Raw genomic sequence first — 22,947 nt, forward strand, 5'->3', positions numbered from 1 at the left:
TGCCTACTCTGCAAGTTCTTAAGACTTGATATTTCGGTTTTGTCTGGAACTTTTTGTTGACCAAGGATCTGGCATTATCCTGTCCTTCACAAATGACTTCCGCTTTTGTGATCCAAACTCCGAACATCTACGCGTCGTTTTGCTCTCAGGGATCTGTTTTTCCATTATAAAATCCAGAATAAATGACTGAATGAATTAAGTGATCAAGGTATAGAAAGCATCCTTTCTTTTATGAAGTATGATTTATATTAATTTTCAATGTGTAGGACTTATGGAAAAATTAGATCAAAGTGCTGAATTTTCCCTGAAAAATCTGTTACAAACCAAATCCTACATCAAAATTTGATCGCTTCTTCTGAATTTTTTATTAGTCCTGCTTTGATAACGGTAGCAAATCTGCGAAGTCGTAACTTAAAATTAAGATTTAAAAATAAAATATATATATATATATATATATATAAAAAACTCTTGTATATATTTCGCTCACCTATTAATTTCATGGGCCCAATATTTGTGACAAAAGTTAAATTTTGCCCAAAAAACAATCAAGTTCTCCGTTTTTTCGTCAGCAAAACATTGTTTTCGCTATGCCTACTCTGCAAGTTCTTAAGACTTGATATTTCGGTTTTGTCTGGAACTTTTTGTTGACCAAGGATCTGGCATTATCCTGTCCTTCACAAATGACTTCCGCTTTGTGATCCAAACTCCGAACATCTACGCGTCGTTTTTGCTCTCAGGGATCTGTTTTTCCATTATAAAATCCAGAATAAATGACTGAATGAATTAAGTGATCAAGGTATAGAAAGCATCATTTCTTTTATGAAGTATGATTTATATTAATTTTCAATTTGTAGGACTTATGGAAAAATTAGATCAAAGTGCTGAATTTTCCCTGAAAAATCTGTTACAAACCAAATCCTACATCAAAATTTGATCGCTTCTTCTGAATTTTTTATTAGTCCTGCTTTGATAACGGTAGCAAATCTGCGAAGTCGTAACTTAAAATTAAGATTTAAAAATAAAATATATATATATATATATATATATATATATAAAAACTCTTGTATATATTTCGCTTACCTATTAATTTCATGGGCCCAATATTTGTGACAAAAGTTAAATTTTGCCCAAAAAAACAATCAAGTTCTCCGTTTTTTCGTCAGAATAACATTGTTTTCGCTATGCCTACTCTGCAAGTTCTTAAGACTTGATATTTCGGTTTTGTCTGGAACTTTTTGTTGACCAAGGATCTGGCATTATCCTGTCCTTCACAAATGACTTCCGCTTTTGTGATCCAAACTCCGAACATCTACGCGTCGTTTTTGCTCTCAGGGATCTGTTTTTCCATTATAAAATCCAGAATAAATGACTGAATGAATTAAGTGATCAAGGTATAGAAAGCATCATTTCTTTTATGAAGTATGATTTATATTAATTTTCAATGTGTAGGACTTATGGAAAAATTAGATCAAAGTGCTGAATTTTCCCTGAAAAATCTGTTACAAACCAAATCCTACATCAAAATTTGATCGCTTCTTCTGAATTTTTTATTAGTCCTGCTTTGATAACGGTAGCAAATCTGCGAAGTCGTAACTTAAAATTAAGATTTAAAAATAATATATATATATATATATATATATATATAAAAACTCTTGTATATATTTCGCTTACCTATTAATTTCATGGGCCCAATATTTGTGACAAAAGTTAAATTTTGCCCAAAAAACAATCAAGTTCTCCGTTTTTTCGTCAGCAAAACATTGTTTTCGCTATGCCTACTCTGCAAGTTCTTAAGACTTGATATTTCGGTTTTGTCTGGAACTTTTTGTTGACCAAGGATCTGGCATTATCCTGTCCTTCACAAATGACTTCCGCTTTTGTGATCCAAACTCCGAACATCTACGCGTCGTTTTTGCTCTCAGGGATCTGTTTTTCCATTATAAAATCCAGAATAAATGACTGAATGAATTAAGTGATCAAGGTATAGAAAGCATCATTTCTTTTATGAAGTATGATTTATATTAATTTTCAATGTGTAGGACTTATGGAAAAATTAGATCAAAGTGCTGAATTTTCCCTGAAAAATCTGTTACAAACCAAATCCTACATCAAAATTTGATCGCTTCTTCTGAATTTTTTATTAGTCCTGCTTTGATAACGGTAGCAAATCTGCGAAGTCGTAACTTAAAATTAAGATTTAAAAATAAAATTGGAGAAAAATAAAATTTCATTTTAATGATTTTAATGAGCAGATTTGCAGGATCTTTTCTGTTTGTGCCCCCCCCCCCAGTACGTTAAGCTCCCCCATTTACAGAGCACCTGTCATTACATGGTAAATCATGGTGTAAAAACATGGCACGTGCGTCTGGGGGTCCAAATAACATGAACTCACTAAGCTGGGGGGGGGGGGGGGACGGAAAAGATTTGATTTGCAAAATGAGCTTATTTGATGTCCCCATTTTTTTTACATTTTGAGCTCAATTAATTAATTAAATAATTTGGGGGTGCAAATTTGGTGCCGTATTCAGCTCTTAATTATAGTTGTATCATAAAATGACCGCATAGATGCAGAAAAGATGTCAAATAATATATAAAACAAAACAGGTCCCTTGATTTTAGTGGATCCAAAAACTACGAAAGTCGTCAATCGGTCCGATCAACTTATGCCAATTTCACTGCACGTGCTTCGAATTATTCAGGCAATTGGACGTTATTCTTTGTATTGGGTCCCCCAGTCAACGATTCTGATTGGCTACTTTTGAAAAACGAAAGCAGTTACTTTGGTGATATAATAATTGCCAATATTAACGACACTTACTTGAATCTGACGCTGAAAACTCTCATCGGAATCAAAGTTGCCACTTGTTTCTGTCCAAATGCAGAATACGTTCTCAAAACAGACGATGATGTTTATTTGCTACCCCGAAAAGTTGAACAAGTGTTGACCGATTTGTCAAGTGAGGATTTATTTCGTAACAGGGTGGTTATTGAATTATGGAAAATATATTAGGAAATTGTCTGCTCAGAAATTAATATAACATATTTGTTTCCTACGAAATTAGAGGCTAGCAGCTGGCTGAGATTTGGGTTTACACTCAATTTGCATTAAACAAGAGATAAAAATACTAAAAGAAAAAGACAAACAATGCTAGCAAAGCCGTAAAACTAAAAAATAACTTGCTACTACGGCCAAAATATTTGATGCATCCATTTTAGGGGTTTTTGTTTTTTTTATTGCGTTGTGAATAATTTTGTTTTTGTATAACCATGGATACAACATAATCATCGTAACATATCTACAATTACGGTGCCTGAGTTCCATTTAAAGTTGTTGCTTAGATATTCCCACTTTTTGCTCTTTCAAATTGGTTGAAACCTGACTCAAACAGCTGAGTCTTAAACCAAAACTGTTTTTGAAATCCAAAAAAACTGGATTCTCAGAAGACTTTTGTTTTCCACCCACACGATCGGGTCTTCAAATACTAGTTTTTTCGAATAATTTTGCTTTGTTGATCATTTCCGCCTTGAAAAGTTAGTATAGTTTTCGATGATTTAGTATCCATACTTTGTTTTTTTGCACATGTTAAAAAAAAGGAACACTGTATTTCTCCTAATATCTGTAAATGTTTCAGTCGTAGTAAAATTTACAGAGATAGGCAGTGTAAAATATTGATAATTACAAAAGAGAAACTAATAATTTATAATAACTAAAATATCGATCCAATAGAGAAGTCACTTGTATTGGAGGGGAGGGACGACAGTAACATAAATTTAATGTAAAACAGAAAGAAATTTAATTGAATTTAAAATGTTTCCAAGTAATTGATCTATGTTGGGTTTTATTTGGGTCCTTCTGGTATTCATTAAGAAAAAACAGCTTATATTTCTTCTTTGCAAGACTGTATGACATTGACAAATAATTTCTTGGGAAAGAATTGTGCTGTAGAATACCTCTTTTAATAATACTTTTTTCATGCAAATTGCATTTTGAAATTGTCTGGGTAAAAATTTTTTGAGTTCGCTCGTGTATATAAAAACTTGCGGTTGGTAATTTCAAAGCAGAGCTTGAGAAGGCAGGCTTCTTTTTATTCATGATACTATGGCAGTAAGTGGCAGCCCTGTAATCAAAAAGCAAAGAAATAGGTAGTATACCAAGGTTCATTTTAAGATCTGAGGATGAGTCAAATTTTTGTCTGTGAAAACAAGCTTTGATGGCCCAATTTAACTGCTTTTCTAATGTCGTTATAAGATTTTGATTGATGGTTGCAAGTGAAACAGAAGAATATTGAACATGATTGAGAACAAAAGCGTTCAAAATAATTATTTTGTAACCAGTGGGTATTATGTTCCTGAGGGCATATATGCATTTAATGCCCTGGGCCATTTTTGACAAAAGAATTTTTACTTGTTTTTGATATTTGAGGTCTTTGTCAATATTAACACCGAGATATTTGATTTCCGCTTTCGAACTTATTAATTTGTCTCCCACTTTTAATGTCGTTTCGTCATGAGGATTAGAGCTACCAAAAATAATAAACTCTGTTTTATCCGGATTGATCTTGAGGTGATGTAGTTTAAAAAATTGTATGCATTTTTCTATGGCCTTCTCAAGCTCGTCTTTGCATTTGAGAACTTCATCATGAGAGCTCAATAGTACTGTGTCATCTGCGTATTGTATTGTTTCACATGACAAAAAGTTGCTAAGATCGTTAACATATTGCTAAGATCGTTAACATATGCTAAGATCGTTAACATATTGCTAAGATCGTTAACATATCGCTAAGATCGTTAACATATTGCTAAGATCGTTAACATATTGCTAAGATCGTTAACATATATTGCTAAGATCGTTAACATATTGCTAAGATCGTTAACATATAACATATTGCTAAGATCGTTAACATATAACATATTGCTAAGATCGTTAACATATAACATATTGCTAAGATCGTTAACATATAACATATTGCTAAGATCGTTAACATATTTTGGCGGGAAGAGTTTCAGTTCTTCCAGCCGGTCTCTGTTCCAGCCGGTCTTCAGAGTTTTAAAACATGGTGTTGATGATGCATCAATTCAAGATAGCCAAAGCCAATAATAGAAAAACTGAAACTCTTCCCGCCAAAAAATTGGGAACTTGACTTCGTCCAAATAACACGTGTAAAATAGTAACTCTCCGATAAAAGAGACTGAACATAAATCATCTTACTGAATTTACATTACTAGAAACGTCTTCTCTACACATAGAGTACATAGTTTTTTTTAGTGATTTTCTGTGCGATTTTTTTTTCGCAATCCTTCTGATAAACATATTTTTTCTGCCCAGAAGCGTCCCGTTTTTTCCGCTCGCTCTATTAGACATAAATTATAGAGGTTATTGATGACAGTTTGATGGTGGAATTCTAATTTACACAGTTACTGGATTTCTATCTTGTCGGTGTTTTATGACAATGGATATTCTATGACAATGGGTATTCTATGACAATGGGTGTTCTTTGACGACACCCATTCTTTTTACTATACCAAAAAAATCTAAATCTGAACTGTGACATTTTTTTTTGGAAAAAATAGGTTGCAGTAGTCACCTGAAGAAGGCCATGACATTTGTTTTTGGTTTCAGACGTTACCGCAGATGATCGCCGTAGGTCTCAGACGTTACCTAAGAAGTCCCGTTCCCCTTTAAAAAGCATTGATTCAAAAACCCGATTTTTTTCAGCATAGCTTGAGCAAAGAAGCAACTTTTAGTTTTCTGAAAGTTTTGGCAATATTTCAAACTTTTGGACAAAAAGTGACTGATTGTTTTGCAACTGTTCGATAAAAAAGAGTTGATAACAGTTAAAACCCAGGCGCATCAAAACAAAAATCGATTTTCGTTTTAACTTGTTAGAAAAGGACAGGCTTGCTAACAAAAAAGCTGCAAAGAGATTTTGATAGAAAAGTTGTACCTTTTCAGAATCAGATATTAAAGTTTGTTGGAATCTTTCTCAACTGTCCTTACAACTTCGCTTTTTGTTTCTAGATGAATAGCTGCACTTTTATTGGAAAGAAAAGCTCTCTGCTAGTTTAAAACAGCTCTAATAATTTCAATAAGCAGAACAAAGAAAAAGTTTTTTGCTGCTTTTGCCTATTCATTGAAAAGTGAAAGCTATATGAGCCAGAAAATTTGAAAACTTTTGATCAAAAAGCAAGCTGATAGGCATGATCATTTTGTACGCTTCTTGCAATTTTCCAACTCAGATAGCAAAATCTTGATCAAAACTTATGGCAACATAGCTTCTACAAAGCTCAAATTTTTCTTTTAATTTGTCCTCGGTCTCAGCGGTTACAGTTGAAGTCCCTTTTTCCCTGGTTACAAACGTTACCAATTAGATGAAGGAAGTTTTTTCCAAGGGTCACAGTAGTCGCCAACTGTCACAGTAGAAAAAAATGGTTTCAGACGTCACCTTAAAGGATGATGAGGATTGATAATTAAAGACTAGTTTCATATGTTCCCTTCACATAAAGGATTTTTCAGTTTGGTGCTCAAAACAGAAAAAATAAAAAAAACTGTTCGACAGAAGAGATTTAACTACAAAAAAGTTTCTTTGCAAGCTACCTATTTTGTGTTCAGTAGCTCGTGTTGCCTGAACGCATCGCCTTTTTCCTAATTACGAATTAAGTGAAGCTTTTTTTCTATTCCTTGCCTCAGACACAATTGGTTAGGGTATCGTTCACTTGAAGTACAAAAAAACATCTGAAATTTAATTGTGAGCGGCTAACAAAAAAAAGTCTTCGGTCTAATATAAGAATTATTTAGCCTTCCTAAGTTTATTGGTCAAAACCTCATAAACAAAACTAGCAATTACTTGAGTCTGTTGAGAAAAGAACGGTTAACGTTCAAACGTTCGAGAGTCTTCCTTTTTGTAAAGTAAAAAGTCTTAAAGCTAGATTTGGCTTCAATAATATAGTGTAACTGTTATGGAGAAATTTGCTTCGGGTAAAATTATCAAACCAAAAACACTTTATTAGGTCTAACTTTTGAATTGGTGTTGAGCATCTCCACCCCCTTAACCCATAAAAGTTGCGCCACTAAGAAATCTTCAAGCCTTTTTTACCTATTTCTTATTAAGAAAGAACTCGTAAAAGACAAAGAGATCAAAACAACAAGATGACGAAGAAAAACACGCAGAGCTGCCAAATCGAACTGAAAATTTTCAAGATGTCAGACTTGAATTTCAAGAATCATCTCGATCTTCTGCAAACTGCAATTTCACAGAGAAAAAGTTTTAGAACGCTGACTCTTCTAATCAACAATATCAAATAAAAAAAGGACAAAATGAGGAAAACCTTCGAAAAATTTTTCCCCGAAAACCCTCAACCAAGCACAGTTTCATCAATAAAAGAAAGAAAATCAATACTTCTCTCGAAATTACAGATTTCCGAACATTAAGTCAATAGCTGGATAACGATGGACAACTCAGCCAGTCCTCCACACGATTAGCGTCACGATTGACATTAGCGTCAGTTCAAAGTGCAGCTCACGCCTTCTTGAGTCCAACAGATCATCGCCAACAAGAAACGAGAAGTCAACACAGGTGCTTGAGAACAACAATATTGAGGTTACTTCAACCACCACCAATACCTCCAAGGATGAAACCTTCTCTCTTTTTGCCAACGAACAGGAATACACAACCACTGTTATCAAAATTTTTAAAAACTAGTCAAACCTTCTCAGCAAAATAGCCCAAAGCGAATCAACAACTGGATATATCCACAAATCCGTTTGTTTTTGATACAATTCGAACTGATTGACTGAATTCCGACGCCGCAGGAGACATCACATTACTTCATACAAAGCAACCATTAGACGTTTCGTTTGAGGTTAATGTAACCTCCAACAAAAAATTTAATGATTCGCCAAAAATTCAACCGTCAGCAGCCACAAGCACAACTTTTGACACCAAACAACATAACACCAACATTCAAAATACTAAACATAAAGCTGAAAATAATTCAGAATATAGTAAAAACAGCGTAGAGTTTAGCATAACTCATCAACAGAAAACACCGCTGAGGATACGTACCTGCAGACGTATGAATTTGCCAATACAATTAGTATTCAGAACAAAACTTACAATCAATTTCCTGTACCTAACAATATTGATAACATGCCAACTTTTAAAACTATCTCCTCTAGTGCCATTCAACAGGTAAAACGGCCAATTGAACAACCCCAGGACCCTTTTTAGTAATTCCAGCTCAACAAAACGATCCACTACTTTTGAAAAACCGTGAAACACAGATCGCTTTATAAAGTTCTACTGCACAGAACCAATGGGAAGTGCAAATTCTTCCCACTACAAGAGATAATGTAAATGGCAAACAAACAGTGCCAGCAGTTGTCAGACCAAAATCAAAAATTCAGGATCCGCGAGTTGACTCTGGAGGACTTGACATCAATGTACGAAATCTCAAAAAGCAAACGTGTCAAATTCAAACAAAAAATGTACATTAAACCGCATTGAGTACAGAAAAGATTTGCAGTTATCAGTTTCCTCCTTAAACTATAGCAGAAACTGCGATTGCTTCACAAGTAAAGAACAGTTATCCGACATTACCGGTTTCCAATTCTCAAATGAATACTCAAAAAAACCCTGGTGCTTCGCAACACCCAATGACGTCAAACGAAATGGGAAAAAACATATATGTTGCAAATGGAGAGCTGTTAAACCAGCCTTTCAACATCGTCAACTCGATCGCTACGGAGAATATTGCGCACACTACAGAAAGTCAGATAGATGGTAGTTCACAGTCATGGCAGAATTTTCACCATCAACAGCACCTCAGTAACCACTTAGTTCGTAAAGAAATTGAGAATAATATCGAACCAAGTAATTTTGTACAACCGTACAGGAAAAAAACAATTAATGATTTCAATTCCACATCGGTGAACTGGTTGCTAGATCTACCAAAATCAGTCAAAAAGTACTCAGCTGATCATTTACAACTGAACCACAGACCCCCTGCCACAACATTTTATAACAACAGCAAAAACTACCCAAACGAAATTTCTCAATTGCTTGGTCCAACAGTTGCAATGTTTAATGATATTAGCAACTCAAATTGTTCTCGTTTTGCTCAACTGGCGCAAGTTTTTCCACCACCAGTTCCAGAAGACCTATGCAAAAATTACATTGCCAACAACGGTGTAAGTAATAAGCAAGCAATAAAACTACCACCACAGTCACTGCCGCACTTCAATGGCAACCCTCTGCGATATCATAAATGGATTAAAAGTTTCTTTCTATGGTTCATAAAAATACTGGTGTAACTGACACACACCGGATCACATATCTTCAAAACTCAATCTCTGGAAATGAAAAACAAATCATTGAGTCGTACTCCTGTAACCCAACGTATTATGAAACAGCTAAAAATGAACATATGAACCATTTTGGAGACCTAAGTGTTGTAGGAAGCACCTTTATAAATCAACTCGAGTCGTGGCACGCCACTGATTCAAATAATGAAAAATCATTTGTCGCATTCTCACATTTTCTAAAGAGCTTAGTTCAAACAATTGAATACCTTGGCTTCCAGGCAGACCTTCAGAGTTCCACATTGCTCAAAAAAGCGAGAGAAAAAGTGCCTTACAATATTTTGTTGAAATGGACTGAACATAGGCTCACAGCAACATCTGAACCAGCATCACTCCTTCTAACAGTTTTAAGAAGTTCTTGCTCAAATTTACGATACCATCAATCGCGAGCAAACCTTTACGTCATTTGTAAAACAACTAAACAACATAGACAACGTCAAAGATTTAAGTGTTTCGATGGTTCACTATAAACTGACATCACAAATAAATAATCAAAACCTATTCGGCAAAGACAATTCTAACGCTGTTTTGAAACCTGCAATTAAACCACAAATAACCACTTCTACTAGGGAGTGTTCATTCTCAGTAACTACCTCAAACAACACAAAAACTAACGGAAAACAGCAAAACAACCGACATTGCCCTCATTGCAATAATAACCATTTTTTGGCAACTTGTCCCGACTACCAAAAGCAATCACCACAAGATCAATTTAAAATTGTTATCAAAAACAAATTGTGCACAATTTGTTTCAGCAATAATCACCTCAGAGAAAACTGTTCTTCACAAAAAAAACTGCCAGTCCTGCAACGGCCGATATCATTCTACTCTACACGACCCTTCAAAACAAGTGAAATGACCGCAAGCAGCATTCTCAACAAGATCTGCTCCATTTATTCTTACACAGCATTCATCAAATGAAGTGTCACCAAGCCAAAACCAACACTTTCGTTATTGATAAACTTTTGGTAAAACGAAAGAGCCAAATACTCAGAGAAGTAACCTCGATTCTCCTTCAAATAACCAAAGCTTCTGCGTAAATAAAAATTAGTCTACTTCGAGAGACTGGCTTGAACAACTACAGCTGATGTCGGTGTCGTTTGTCAGTGGCAACAAAGCCTTTGATGCGTACGCACTCATAGATCTTGGCAGCCAGTTCACATTCTTGCTTGACACCATAACATATTTTCTAGCACTTCCTTGCGAAGCGCAAAAATCAACTACACTCCAATACGTGAACACCCAGAACGAAATGCCACTCTCAAAAATAACAGCGCCAGTCATTACCACTTCATGTGAATTATTGAGACAAAGCTTTGAGATATCTCGTGCATACAGCACGCCAGCAATGAACGTCACACCAGCCAACATAATTGAGTTGAATCAAATATGTGACACATTTAATAATCTCCGCCACAGCCATTTCCCACAGATTGTTGGAGCCCTCTTAGGTGTAAACACCTTTGCTTACACTCTTCCAATCGAAGTAATACCCAGAAACATAAATCAACCGTTTGGTGTGAAAACAAAACGCGGATGGACATTAGCTGGGGAGTAAGAAACTTCTCCCAATCCTTCAGAAACTACATTTAACCATCATTCAACAACAACCAAACAATTTATTTATCATGTTTCAAGACAGCAGACGGAAGAGCCACATTTAAGCGAATTAGTTGAGCAATTCTGGAAAATTGAAAGTGAAGGAACACAAGAAAGCAGTTCTGTTCTTTCAGATGAAGACAATGATGCCATGCCTTAAAAGTTCTTCGGAAAACTGTCCGATATACCTCTGTGAGGTATGAAATTGGTTTTCCCTGGAAAACGCCCTGCATTTTGGAGAACAATTAATACTGTGCTCTTAAGCAGCTGGGGTGCTTGGAGAAAAGATTAGGTAATAATCCCACGCTGAAAGAAAAATACGATCAAACGCTTTCAACAGACTTAATCAAAAATTACATAACAAAATGACGGAACCTGAACCTGAAAAAATTGGTACCAGCCCTATCATCCTGTTCAAAATCCAAACAAACTGGGACAGAATCGACGTGTGGCAAATGCCGATTCAAAGTATTGAGGACAGTCATTGAAGCGAAAGACACTGTAATGCAAATCAAAGAATGCCTCCATCGAGGAAGTTTCAAAATAACCAAGTTCTTATCAAACTTTCCTGAAGCGCTGGAACGAATTGCATGTGAAGACTTAGACGAGTCAAAAGATTTCACTCGCGTATTAGGACAAAAACTGAATTTCGTTGATGAAAAATTTTTCATAAAACCATGGGAAGAATTTCCAAAGAATGCAGCAATGTATACCCAAAGAAAACTTTTTTGTTTTGTTGCGCCGATTTTCGACCCCATCGGTATTGCGTCACCAGTGACTTTAGGCTTCAGGGTTGTAATACAACAAATTTGTCATCTGGGTTTAAAATGGGACACACCACTACTTAAGAAACTACATAAACCACTGCAAAAAAATACTAAACGGTTATTTCAGATCACCCCAATTGACAAATTGCGAGCATTCAAATTTCCTGCAAGTTCACAGGAAATTGAACATCAATTGCACGTCTTTGTTGATGCGTCTACTTTTGCTATGGCAGCAAAAATTTATCTTCGGAATTATGACAATAACACCAAACAAACAGAAACCAGCTTCATAATCAAAAAATGCAAAGTAACTCCTTTAAAAGCGTTAAGCGTTCCAAAACTTGAGTTTGGGGCTGCAATAATTGGGATACGACTACACAAAACAGTTCAAAAAGAAGCAACACTCAAGATACACGATACACATTTTTGGACAGACAGTCGAGTTATTCTTGATTGGATTGCTTCTACGAAGAAACAGAAACTTTTTGTCGCCAACCGAATCCGAGAAATACACGAATCTTTAAAATCCAGTCAATGGTATTATATACCAACAAATTAAAACTCTGCAGACAATGGAACACGTGGCCTAGAACCAGAAGAATTATGTTCTTAGTGATTACAATCTCCCGATTTCCTAAAAAAAACATTTCTCCAACTGGAACGCAGCTCACAAAAAAATAGTTTTTGTTCACACAACGAGTACATAAAAACCAAACGAACCAGTCATTGACCCAACACGTTTTCGATCTTGGACAAATCTGCTGTTAATATTCGCAACTATTTACAACCTTCTCTTCAGAAATAAAAAAAGAAAAAAAACAAAGAGCAGTACACTGCAGACGAGATCAATCAAGCACACAGTCACTTAATTCAAATTTCACAGGAAAAATGTTTCCATTCAGCTATTCACTCGCTAAGAAGAGGACGTAAACTAGACTCTAAATGCAAGATCCGATCCCTAAATCCGTACTTAGACAAAAACGGACTACTTAGATCACAAGGCCGACTACAATTTGCTCCTGAAGAGTTACAATTAGCTAAATTACCATTAATTCTTCATGCCAAAGACTCAATAATACGCCTGTATCTTGAGCATGCGCATCACGTTCGTATACACCAAGGTACCGAAGCCGTCAAAGCTTTTGTCCAACAGCAAAACATTGTTATCGGCCTCAGGAAATTATTGTTAAGCAACAGGTTTCGATGTTTTTTGTGCCGCCGTTTTGATGCCCAAAAAATCCGGCCGTCAATAGCTCCACTACCAGTTTGCAGGTTTCCTAATACTTTCTCGCAATTCCCATTCGCTAATACAGGAATTGATTTTTTCGGGCTTTTTCATATCGAAGACACCAAAGACAAACTCACAAAGTACTACGGCCTCATTTTCACATGCATGGTCACACGCACCACACTTCTTGAGTCATGCCCTGATTTGAACAAGGTCACTTTTCTCAACGCCCTCCAACGTTTTGCTTCTCGAGGATGTCAACCAAAACTTATTCTGAGTGACAACTGCAAAATATTTGTTGGAGCAAACGAAGAATTGAAGCGATGCGTCCGTAGTATCGACAATCAACGAATTGCCTCTGAACTTCTTATTAAAAACACAGTTTGGAAACTTAGCCCACCATACGGACCACATTTGTTGGTGCGTCGGAACGGTTGATCCAAAATGCTAAACGGATCAATTTAATCATTCTAGGGAGCAAGAGGCTTACATCAGGTGTCTTCCACACCATCATGGTTCAGACCTAAAACATGTTGAACACTCGACCCCTTAAACATGTGGCCGACGTACCGGACAATGAAGAACCCATCGACCCAAATGATTTTCTGGTGCAGAGACCTTACAATTCACTGCCACCAGGAGACTTTTCATCAACCATGCCAGCATCATCCAAGTCGCGAAAAAACCTACAGCAGCTTATAAACCACGTCTGGAGACGCCTAGTCAAAGAGTACTTTCCCATATTAACTAAGCGAAGCAAATGGTCCGAACAGAGTGATTCGTTGAAAGTCAATGACCCGGTGTGGATACTCAAAGACCTCACTCCGCGTGAGATATGGCCTCTGGGACAAATTGAGGAAACGTTGCCTGGAAAAGATGGATCTGTACGCGTTGTCAAGGTTAAAACGGCTTACGGTACGGACGTCCGCCCCGTTGCCGATCTCGCACGTGTTTTGATTGATTTGCCGTTTTTTGCTTACTTTTTTTCAGAACGGAAATCTAGGCAACGCGAGCTACCCTCTGGTCTCTTGGTCACATCATTCGCCTCTTCTTTGGTTTAAGTTATGGGTTTCCTCTCCCCGAAGCCTGTTGATCATGCATCACTTCAAGATGGCCAAAGCCAATATTAGAAAAGTTGAAACTCTTCCCGCCAAAAAAGTGGAACTTGACTTCGTCCAAATAACGCGTGTAAAACAGTAACTCTCTGATAAAAGAGACTAAACATAACTCATCTTACTGAATTTACATAAATAGAAACGTGTTCTCTACACATAGAGTACACATGGCATGGGTTGCTGCATCAGGATTATGTAGCAGTTTTATTGAACGGAGTAGAGCACAATTGTTGTGTAAACAAGAGAAGGATCAAGGTGTTTAAATCTTCTTTGATTAGCTCAGCGTCGACCTTAGTTGGCTACTATTAGTTTAGACTTCGTCTCTTAAAAAGTGGTAGGAACAGAACACTGAAGTTCCCGGCGACTGACATTTTGCCGAAGGTGCAACTGCAGTCCTTTTACCTGCGTTGAAGGAATGGATATAGAATTTATGAGATCGTTTTTTGACAACCCTTATCAATTTGATTATCATTTTTCTTTGAATAATTCTATAAGGAGGTAAAAATATCATTTGATCCCTTCATCTGAGGAGAACTTAAAACAATCGCACAGATCCAACAACGTGATCTAAGTTGAAGCCAATCAGGTCAACCACTCCTATAACAGTGCAATAATTGTTGCAGCAACTTAATGTGTTCTCTTTCTTTGTTGTTTATCGATTGCAACAAGTCCGCAGTAAAATAGAAGCTTCATTTCCCCCATTGGAATGATTTAAGGAGAAATAATTTTGTCCAGTTCCAAAGTGTCATCGCAAATTTTAGGACTACGCGACCCAAACCTCATCAATCGCATCAAATCAATGACAGGCGTTTAATCTGGAAAAACCTGAGCTATCAAACACTTTCTGAGCGAGCTTAATTCTGGGGATATTAAGATATTCAATTGGTCATGTGGTAGAAAGGTCGAAAATTTCCCGGTTTACTGGAAATTTTAGATATTCGTCTTAGAAAATCTCTGCAACTGTTGTTCTCTTCGTAAATTCATTGTTTTACAGATTGGGGTTTTGCTTGTTTCTACAAGACATTAGATTTAAGGTTTAATTTTTACCCTCTTGAAACATTAATTGCAAGGGTTCTTTGGGTTTAGTGTGTTATTTTTGTAGCCATTAAGTTATTGTGTGATTGTTAAGTATATCGTTGATAAAATTCGATTGGAGATGTTCATCTCGAAAGTACCTTTCTTGTCTTTAGACAGCTTAGGCGAGAAGAAATTAAGGTGTTGACTTGTTAGTTTATGAGCAAAAACTACAGAGAAAAACTTTAAGTCACTGGCGAGTTTCAGATGAGTTTCAGTCCACTGGCAAGTTTCACTCCTTTTTCAGATGTGGCACAATTTATAAAGTACGTGTTAAGCATGATTTCCAGCAGTGCCTGCCGTACCTTAAGACTTAGTTTTTCCTCAATGATAAATAGTGATCAGTTGTTTTTCATTCCTGTTACGAAATAATGATTCCGATTATTTTTAGAGAGAAGTCTCGTTGGAAACGAACACGTGAACAATCTTGAGCCCCGATTTTATTCAGGCTCAAAGTGCATGGCAAAGGACAAAGTCTTCAGAGTTGGGGAACACAAAATTGGGATATCATTTGAACAATTCCCCTTCAATTCTTACCCATTTTACTGTTGGGGTCACCTTTACTTGTTCACGATGAACGTTGCCAAAGATATAGCTGTTGATTGCATTCACACTTGCATCGGTCTCGATCCGAAAGAGATTCACAAAAACAAAGACATGTTTTGTCATTACGTAATTGAAGACGCACATATTGGCTCGTGTGTTGCGTATACACAGACAAACAAAACAAAGGTGGCAACTGTTTCCTTATCAGTAAAAAGATTAATTCAAAAAATTTCTCAAAATTCAATTTCGGAGTACTACCATACCACACTCGTAAGTAGTAGTTAATAATTGACGTTCGTTGTTGGCTTTATGGTTAACAGCATAGGTCTAGGAAATAAACCCCAACGAAAAAAAACCCCAGAGAAAAAAATAACATTTGAAAATTGAATTTCGGTCGTGATAAATTGTTCGGTTGTGATAGCTTCGTATCGAGTCCCAGGGGCCGGTAACGCATGACCATGGCCAGCGAGGCATGGCCAAATGCGCTAAATACGCAGTTCTTTAATAATCAAGTTGGGGTTTTATTTCTGTGACGGTTTATTTCCATGGGAGTTTATTTCCGTGGGGGTTTATTGCTGTGGTTTTTCCAAGGTTTTTTTCCCGTAACCGTCACAACACTTAATTTGATGCATCTACGTAGCATGAGGCGTTGACAACTTGAGATTTCGAAAGATCAATTGTCTGAAAAACTACAGAAACCACATTAAAACACGCACGTGCAAGTTTCAAAACGCCAGACCTCTGCAGTGCCAGATTCTACGATACCAGATTTTCATATACGATCTTCATAAACTTTATCTTATCAGATATTACAAGACAGAACTTCATCTTTGATGAGCTCATAAACGATAGAAATTCCCCAACCACTGGGGCTGGCTACTTGCTTAGCTTTTTCTTTTTTGAATGGTATAGTTGATTTTCTGTTACATTTGCCGTGGACTTATCCAGGATGAGTTTTGTGGTCAATGTATGTGGGGCTCCCTAATCTGGGCAAAAGATTTCGATAACTGATTGCAAAGGTTTTACACGTTTTGGTGTTTTTTTGGTGCAAAATTTAGTAACTTTAAATTCCTTTCGCTCAATTCGAATCCACAGAAAAGCAAAAATACCTAGAAAAATACCTTTAAAATGTGTAAAAATTATAGAATAAGTTATGTCTCTTTTCTGTTATTGCCCCCCCCCCCCCCAAGTCTGTTTGCACCCCCAAGTTAAAAGATGGACAATAACAACGAATTGTTTCCATTGATAAATTGAAAAACTAGCCTACAATTTAGACAATACAGTATCATTGTAGTCCCGTATTTGCATGAGAAGGCTCTCGAAATGTTCAAGCTTTTTCTTCTTTATATAATTCCTCCAGAGGAACTCACACAAATAGCTTTCTATCATTTCTCTATTTGTTCCATACATTTTTTTGTTTTTCATCTTGGCGTCTCTCCATAAGCATTCGATATTATTCGTATTTACCCCTATGTATGGATTTTTGAATATTTTTGAGTGATTCACTTCAGCATGAAAAATACTTGGGTGGCCACCGAGAGCCTTGTAGGCAGCCCAGCAATCCGAGTAGAACATTGTTTTTGGCTTCACAAATTTTTTTATGCATGACAAAAGAGTTTTCGAGAATATATCACGGACTGAGCGTGAAAAAACATCTTTCGTTTCTCGACATATGCCACCAAAAACCCATTGTTGAGGAAACATTCTTCCTTTGTTGGCTTTTCGTTTCGAGAACAAACTTTCGTCAATTTCAACAATGCAGCCATCGCCCCCGATTTCTCCAACAGACATTTTTTCTACAAACCATGTGCACACTTCTCGCATGTAACTCGAAAAATCCACTACTGCGGAATGTCTCATTGAGAGTTCTTTCTTGCAATAATTGATTGTCGCAATGTCGCTGGCCCAAAAATAGACAAAAGTGAAACTTTGTCTAAATTTTTTCGCGATCCTTCTAGCCAAGTTCCGTTCCTCAACGATATTTTGTAACGACAACTTCTATATCTGCATCTCCAACGGTCTCGTCGTCCATTTTTTTCGTCAAATGAAAGTGTCATTTCGTGACCTTGAGGACATAAGCGAACTTGTGGAGTAATTTTCAACTCTTGTTAAAGGCCAATAGTCTCCCATTTGCTTTTCCAAATATCTACTACTTTCTCTAGATTCATTCCGCGCAAAAGTGATTTGATAATCTCAGCAATTAACCACCTAACGGGACGCTTGCTTGGTGATATTTTGTTACTTTCGCACGCCTACGAGGCTAGGAACGATGTTAAGTTTTGGGGGGTGCAAATAGACTAGCCATATAAGGGTGGGGGGCAATACAAGAAAAGAGCCTAAGTTAATAGTCGAATTATGAAACGCCTTCGTTCAAACTTAAGTTTTCGAAGGAAAGTTGGAAAGGAAATAATGAAAGGCATTGATTTGGTAGATTTGGGATTTATTTTATATATCTTTTGAAAACACCTCAAGTAGTTCTGACTGCATTATAACGTACAATTTTGCGTATTCCAATTTATTTAACTGAGTATGTGACGAAAAATATCTCGACAAATATCTAACTTTCTTTTTTCTCTCAGCAAAAAAAGGAAATTCAAAAATCATTGGTATGATGAGTTCATCTTCACAAAGGGCTAATTTTTAGCTATGAAGACAAAGAAAACTCAACTATGAAATTCAAAATTTTATAAAAAAGGAATACTTTTTAAAAAAAAATTGAGAAAAAATACCGATTTTTTTTAATCAGCTCCATCTGTTTGTTAAAAAGTCATTGTTCCTCAAGTATACTAAATTTTAAGTGATTTAATTGATATAGGGAAAATTTTCTAGAAAGTACTGGTCGCAATAAGCCCAAAAAGCCGACAATTAACAATTCTTTTTTTATCGTAATCAAAAATTAAAAAAAAACTCATCAACTGGTTTTTATCGGATTACAACTCTTTTTGAAATGATTGCTTCTGGATGAAACAAAACAGTTTCTCTATTTGAATTCTTTGAATATATAAACAACGACAGAGCTCGCGATGAAAAATTTGATCAATTCTGATTTTCTTCCTCAATATTTTTTTTTATAAAAGTTTATTTTATATCCTGGTTGAAGTTCAAGTTTTTCTTGATAAATAAGCTTTCGTTTTTCTAATTAGATAGGCAGTAACTAGACATTAATGCTATTGCATTGTTTAGCTGCTAGGAAACTAATAATAATTAAATTGGCAAATAATTAATTGAAAGTCCCTCGGATTACTAGTTGCTGTTTTAAAGACTAACTGCTGACTAGCCCTTTCTCTTATCTCTGCTCATGAAAAAAAAATAAAAGTATTGCTCTTCGGTTTTAATTAAAGAAATTCGCGAAAGAAAATTTTCGGATAGATGAACTTGTTTACACTGAAAACGGTGACAAAGTATTGTTTCTAAGTATTGCTATCAAAATGACAGATTTACGCGAAAAGTGCTATTTGGCAAGTGGTACAGCCGAACGGGCTCAGAACGGAATGCGCAGAGCGTAAAATGAGATTTAAAGCCGAATGATTCCCGTGTTCTGATTGGTTGATCTGAAACTCATTACTTTAAAGGTAAATTTTTTTTTGTGAAAAAGTGAAAATACTAACAAAATAGCGTAAATAAGCTCTATCCGTGGTCGCAGCCTCATCCCTCGCCCGTCAGGGGGGGGGGGGGGGGGGTTGCGGCAACGGAGGTTGTTCAAAGAGTGGAGCGCAACCCGGCCGGAGCGCACCATAGATAATCAACCGGCGACAACTATCTAATTCGCCATTTCTTACGTTGGTTGTACTTTAATTTAAACCAATCAGATTATTTGTCCAATAAAATCTAAGCATTGGGCTCTGATTCTGTTTTTTTTTCATATTCAGCTCTGCGCCCGTTCGGCTCTAATTCCTAGCTCCTTAGCAAGTAATGGTGATAAATATAATGTTGCATATAGGCAGTAAAATAGAAAATCCGGAAGGGGGTAAGTTGTTGAATAAGGAAACAATTCCCACAGATGCTGCATATGGACCACAAACTAGCTAGTCACATACGTCTGGTCAAAGAAATGAACAAAACACCAATAGAACAACACATATCAGTACACGGACTCAAATCAGCCCATCAATGGTCTGATATTCACAAGTTTTATACACTAAAGGGGCTTTTGTAATTGTTTCTAGATGTTACTATTTTTATCATTTCAACTGTTGTAATCGGTAATTATAGTTATCTTTTTTTTACATTGAAAAATTAATTGACTATGGCTTTTTAATTAAGGTTAGTGCAAAGACTTCTGTTAATTCGACTCAAATAATTTAAATTTTTTGGAAAACGAAAGATCTTACAAGGATTCGATTGTGCGAATCCTGCCTTAATTTTTTTTAAGATAGGGTTTTGTTGTCGAGAAGTTAATATTCTTGGGGCAGCCTAAAAAAGAGGTCTGATCACTGATATCTCAGCAACAGAAGGCAACATCAGATAAGACAATACAAGAAAATTACTATCAAAAATATGTCAAACCATACTGAACAAACTTAGAATAGTATTGCAACGCAATATTCCCTTTCAAAAAAATAGTTCTTTTTCCCGTTCAAAAAACAGGACGATGGCAATAAATTTCCTGTTTGCTGAAGCTATAAGGTCACGTGGTAGGAAAAACAACACTTGCGTGGACAATTGGACAAAGTTTCCTTCCTGTTTGTCTCTTAAGACCGTAGCCAAATGTGAACTGTGATTAGCTTACAAGTGTCAACAACAAAGTATGGCTAGAAGGGAGTCGCCGCTCACTTTTCTATATTGTGGAAAGTGTTTAAGTTTAAAAAATCAACAAAGTTTTTTCGACCACTCCAATTTAGATTTAAAAATAAAAATAGAGAAAAAATATGTGTTCTTTCCGAAATTATTTAACGGCTTTTTAAAAGTTATTTTTAAAGTTATTTTTAACGTTACTTTAAAGTTACTTTTAAATTTACTTTAAAGTTAAATTTAATGGCTTTTCTCCCAATCGGTTGTGACCACTTAATAAACTTACATCCCAATCGGTTGAGATCACGAAAAAAATTTGCAACGCCCAGATCGTTCCAGTGGCTCGAAATCTGGCCGGATGTTCTGTTTTATGTAGTTGGCTTTTGTAACTGTATATCCGCTATGTTCTCAATTCGTTAATTGCATAACAATTCGTTTGACTATTTGCTAATATTAGTTTTTTCAGTATCGAATTGGACTGAGTTGCCACAGATCACACAAAATCTCCAAATCTGAGAACAAATTGGAGAAAAAGATATATATCTAAGACTTGTTAATGCAAAAATATTTAACATTAACTTATTTTGTGTTTGCCTTTGTACTCACGAGTTGAGAAAATCGAGAACCGGGGGCTTGTAACAGTTGAGTTGCAACTCCGATAGTTTGTAGATACAAGACACAGTAACACAAAAGGTACTGCTGAAGACTCACTTTCAATAAAAGACAGTAACAAATTATTGCCCAAGAATGGTTAAAACGCAAGACACAGAAACACGTCAATTTAAAATCAGGTTAGCGCATTTTAGCAATCTTTTTGCTGAGTTATAAAAAGAAAGCCGTTTGCTTTGGCTTATATTGTTGAATCTATTTGTGTTGCTATTGTTATTTCCTTTTTTTCTCCGCATCACTAGACTATGACTGTACTTGTAACTATAAAATAAAACTGGGACTATTACGATGACTAATGGACTACCAGTTTTTTGCAACTCTCTTTTTTCCTATTGTTCACAGTTGGCAGATACTCGTTGCGCAAACTGCCTCAGATGAGATACGAGTAAGCTTGTGTTTGTCGAAGAAATTTTCCATGATCGATGAATTCCTATGCGCATGGTAAATATTGCAGACAAAACTTTTGTTGCCTAGCAGGAAGTGTTTTGGGGTAATAGCTTAGAAGTTGTTTACGTCAGAATTGACTGGTGTTAGTGGCCTTGCATTAAATAATGCTCAATAAGGCACATTGTTGTTGAATCCAATAATTAAGGTTAGAGCAAGGAGTTTTGTTATTTCGGCTCAAATAATTTAATTTTTCTTGGAAAATGAAGTTCTTACAAGGATCCGATTTTGAGAATTGTACCTTAAACGCTTTTGGTACCATACTGAACAAACTATACTGAACAAACTTAGAGTAGTATTGCCACGCAATGCTCTGAGAGGAAAGTAATTAAATATTTTCCCCATGCAAAAAACAGTTCTGTCATTAAAATAAGACGATGACGATGAATTTCATGTATGCTGAAGCTTTAAGTTCAGGTAGTAGGAAAAACAAAACTGGCGTGGACAATTGGACAAAGTTTCCTTTCTGTTTAGCTCTTAAAACCGTTGCCAAATGTGAACTGCAATAAAGTTACAGGTATTAAGTAGTTTTTGTTAAAAAAAATTTAGAAAATTTCAATAGCATTTACAAGGAGATACAGTTCAAAATACGTCAGCAACGGACTCAATCGGCGTCAAATGGTAATGTTTATATATATTTTTTAAATTGGTCATGTCTGTTCCCAACCAAAGTATCACAAGAAGAGTGTCGCCGCTCACTTTTCTATATTGTGGAGATTGTATCAGTCTAAGGAATCAAAATAGTGTTTTTGAACACTGCAATTAAGATTAAAAAATAAAAAAAGGAAAATCATGTGTTTTTTCCAAAATCATAAAATTTACAACGGCTTTTTCCAATTGGTTGTGACCACTTAAAAAACTTTTAACGACCAGTTTTTTAACGAACAGATCTAAGACCTGTTTATGCAAAAATATTTAACATTAACTGGTGTTGGGTTTTTTTTTTACTCGAAAGTTGAGAAAAGGGAGAAACACGGGTTTGTAACAAATGATGTGCAACTCCAATATTTTCTAGATACAAAACACAGTTACCAAAAAAATTGCTGCTGAAGATTCACTTACTATACACGACACAGTATCAATTTGATGCTCAAGAATATTTAAAACGCAAGACAAAGAAACACGGTATTCACTAATAAAGTCGGATTATATTAGTATTTTGTGCTGAGTTATATAAAAAAGCCGTTCGCAATGGCTAATACTGTTGAGTCTATTTGTGTTGCTAGTGTTATTTCCCCTTTTTTCGGAACATCAGGCGACAATGACTGTTTTAGTAACTATAACTTAAACTGTGACTTTTACGAAGACTGATGGACTACAAATACCAAAAGAGTTTAACAACTATCTCAAACTTAATGCTGATTCTTTTTGCTATGCATGCTGTAAAAACTCAGCATCAACATCGGTGGCCCTGTT

General features: G+C 35.9%; 1 protein-coding gene across 1 annotated transcript in view; it reads left to right on the top strand.

Moving 5' to 3' along the window:
- Positions 1–19,931, top strand: part of LOC142352786 (UDP-GalNAc:beta-1,3-N-acetylgalactosaminyltransferase 1-like) — a 29,354-nt gene extending 9,423 nt beyond the window's left edge. Inside the window, exons 2-4 of the mRNA XM_075404894.1 lie at positions 2,620–2,957; positions 15,533–15,873; positions 19,688–19,931. Coding sequence (XP_075261009.1) covers positions 2,620–2,957; positions 15,533–15,873; positions 19,688–19,843 — 835 coding nt within the window. The 3' untranslated portion in view covers positions 19,844–19,931. The remainder of the gene's footprint in view (positions 1–2,619; positions 2,958–15,532; positions 15,874–19,687) is intronic.
- The last annotated feature ends 3,016 nt before the right edge of the window (positions 19,932–22,947 follow it).

This window comes from Convolutriloba macropyga, chromosome 14 (genome assembly GCF_964194025.1).
Source record: "Convolutriloba macropyga chromosome 14, txConMacr16.3, whole genome shotgun sequence".
Classification (NCBI taxonomy): domain Eukaryota; kingdom Metazoa; phylum Xenacoelomorpha; order Acoela; family Convolutidae; genus Convolutriloba; species Convolutriloba macropyga.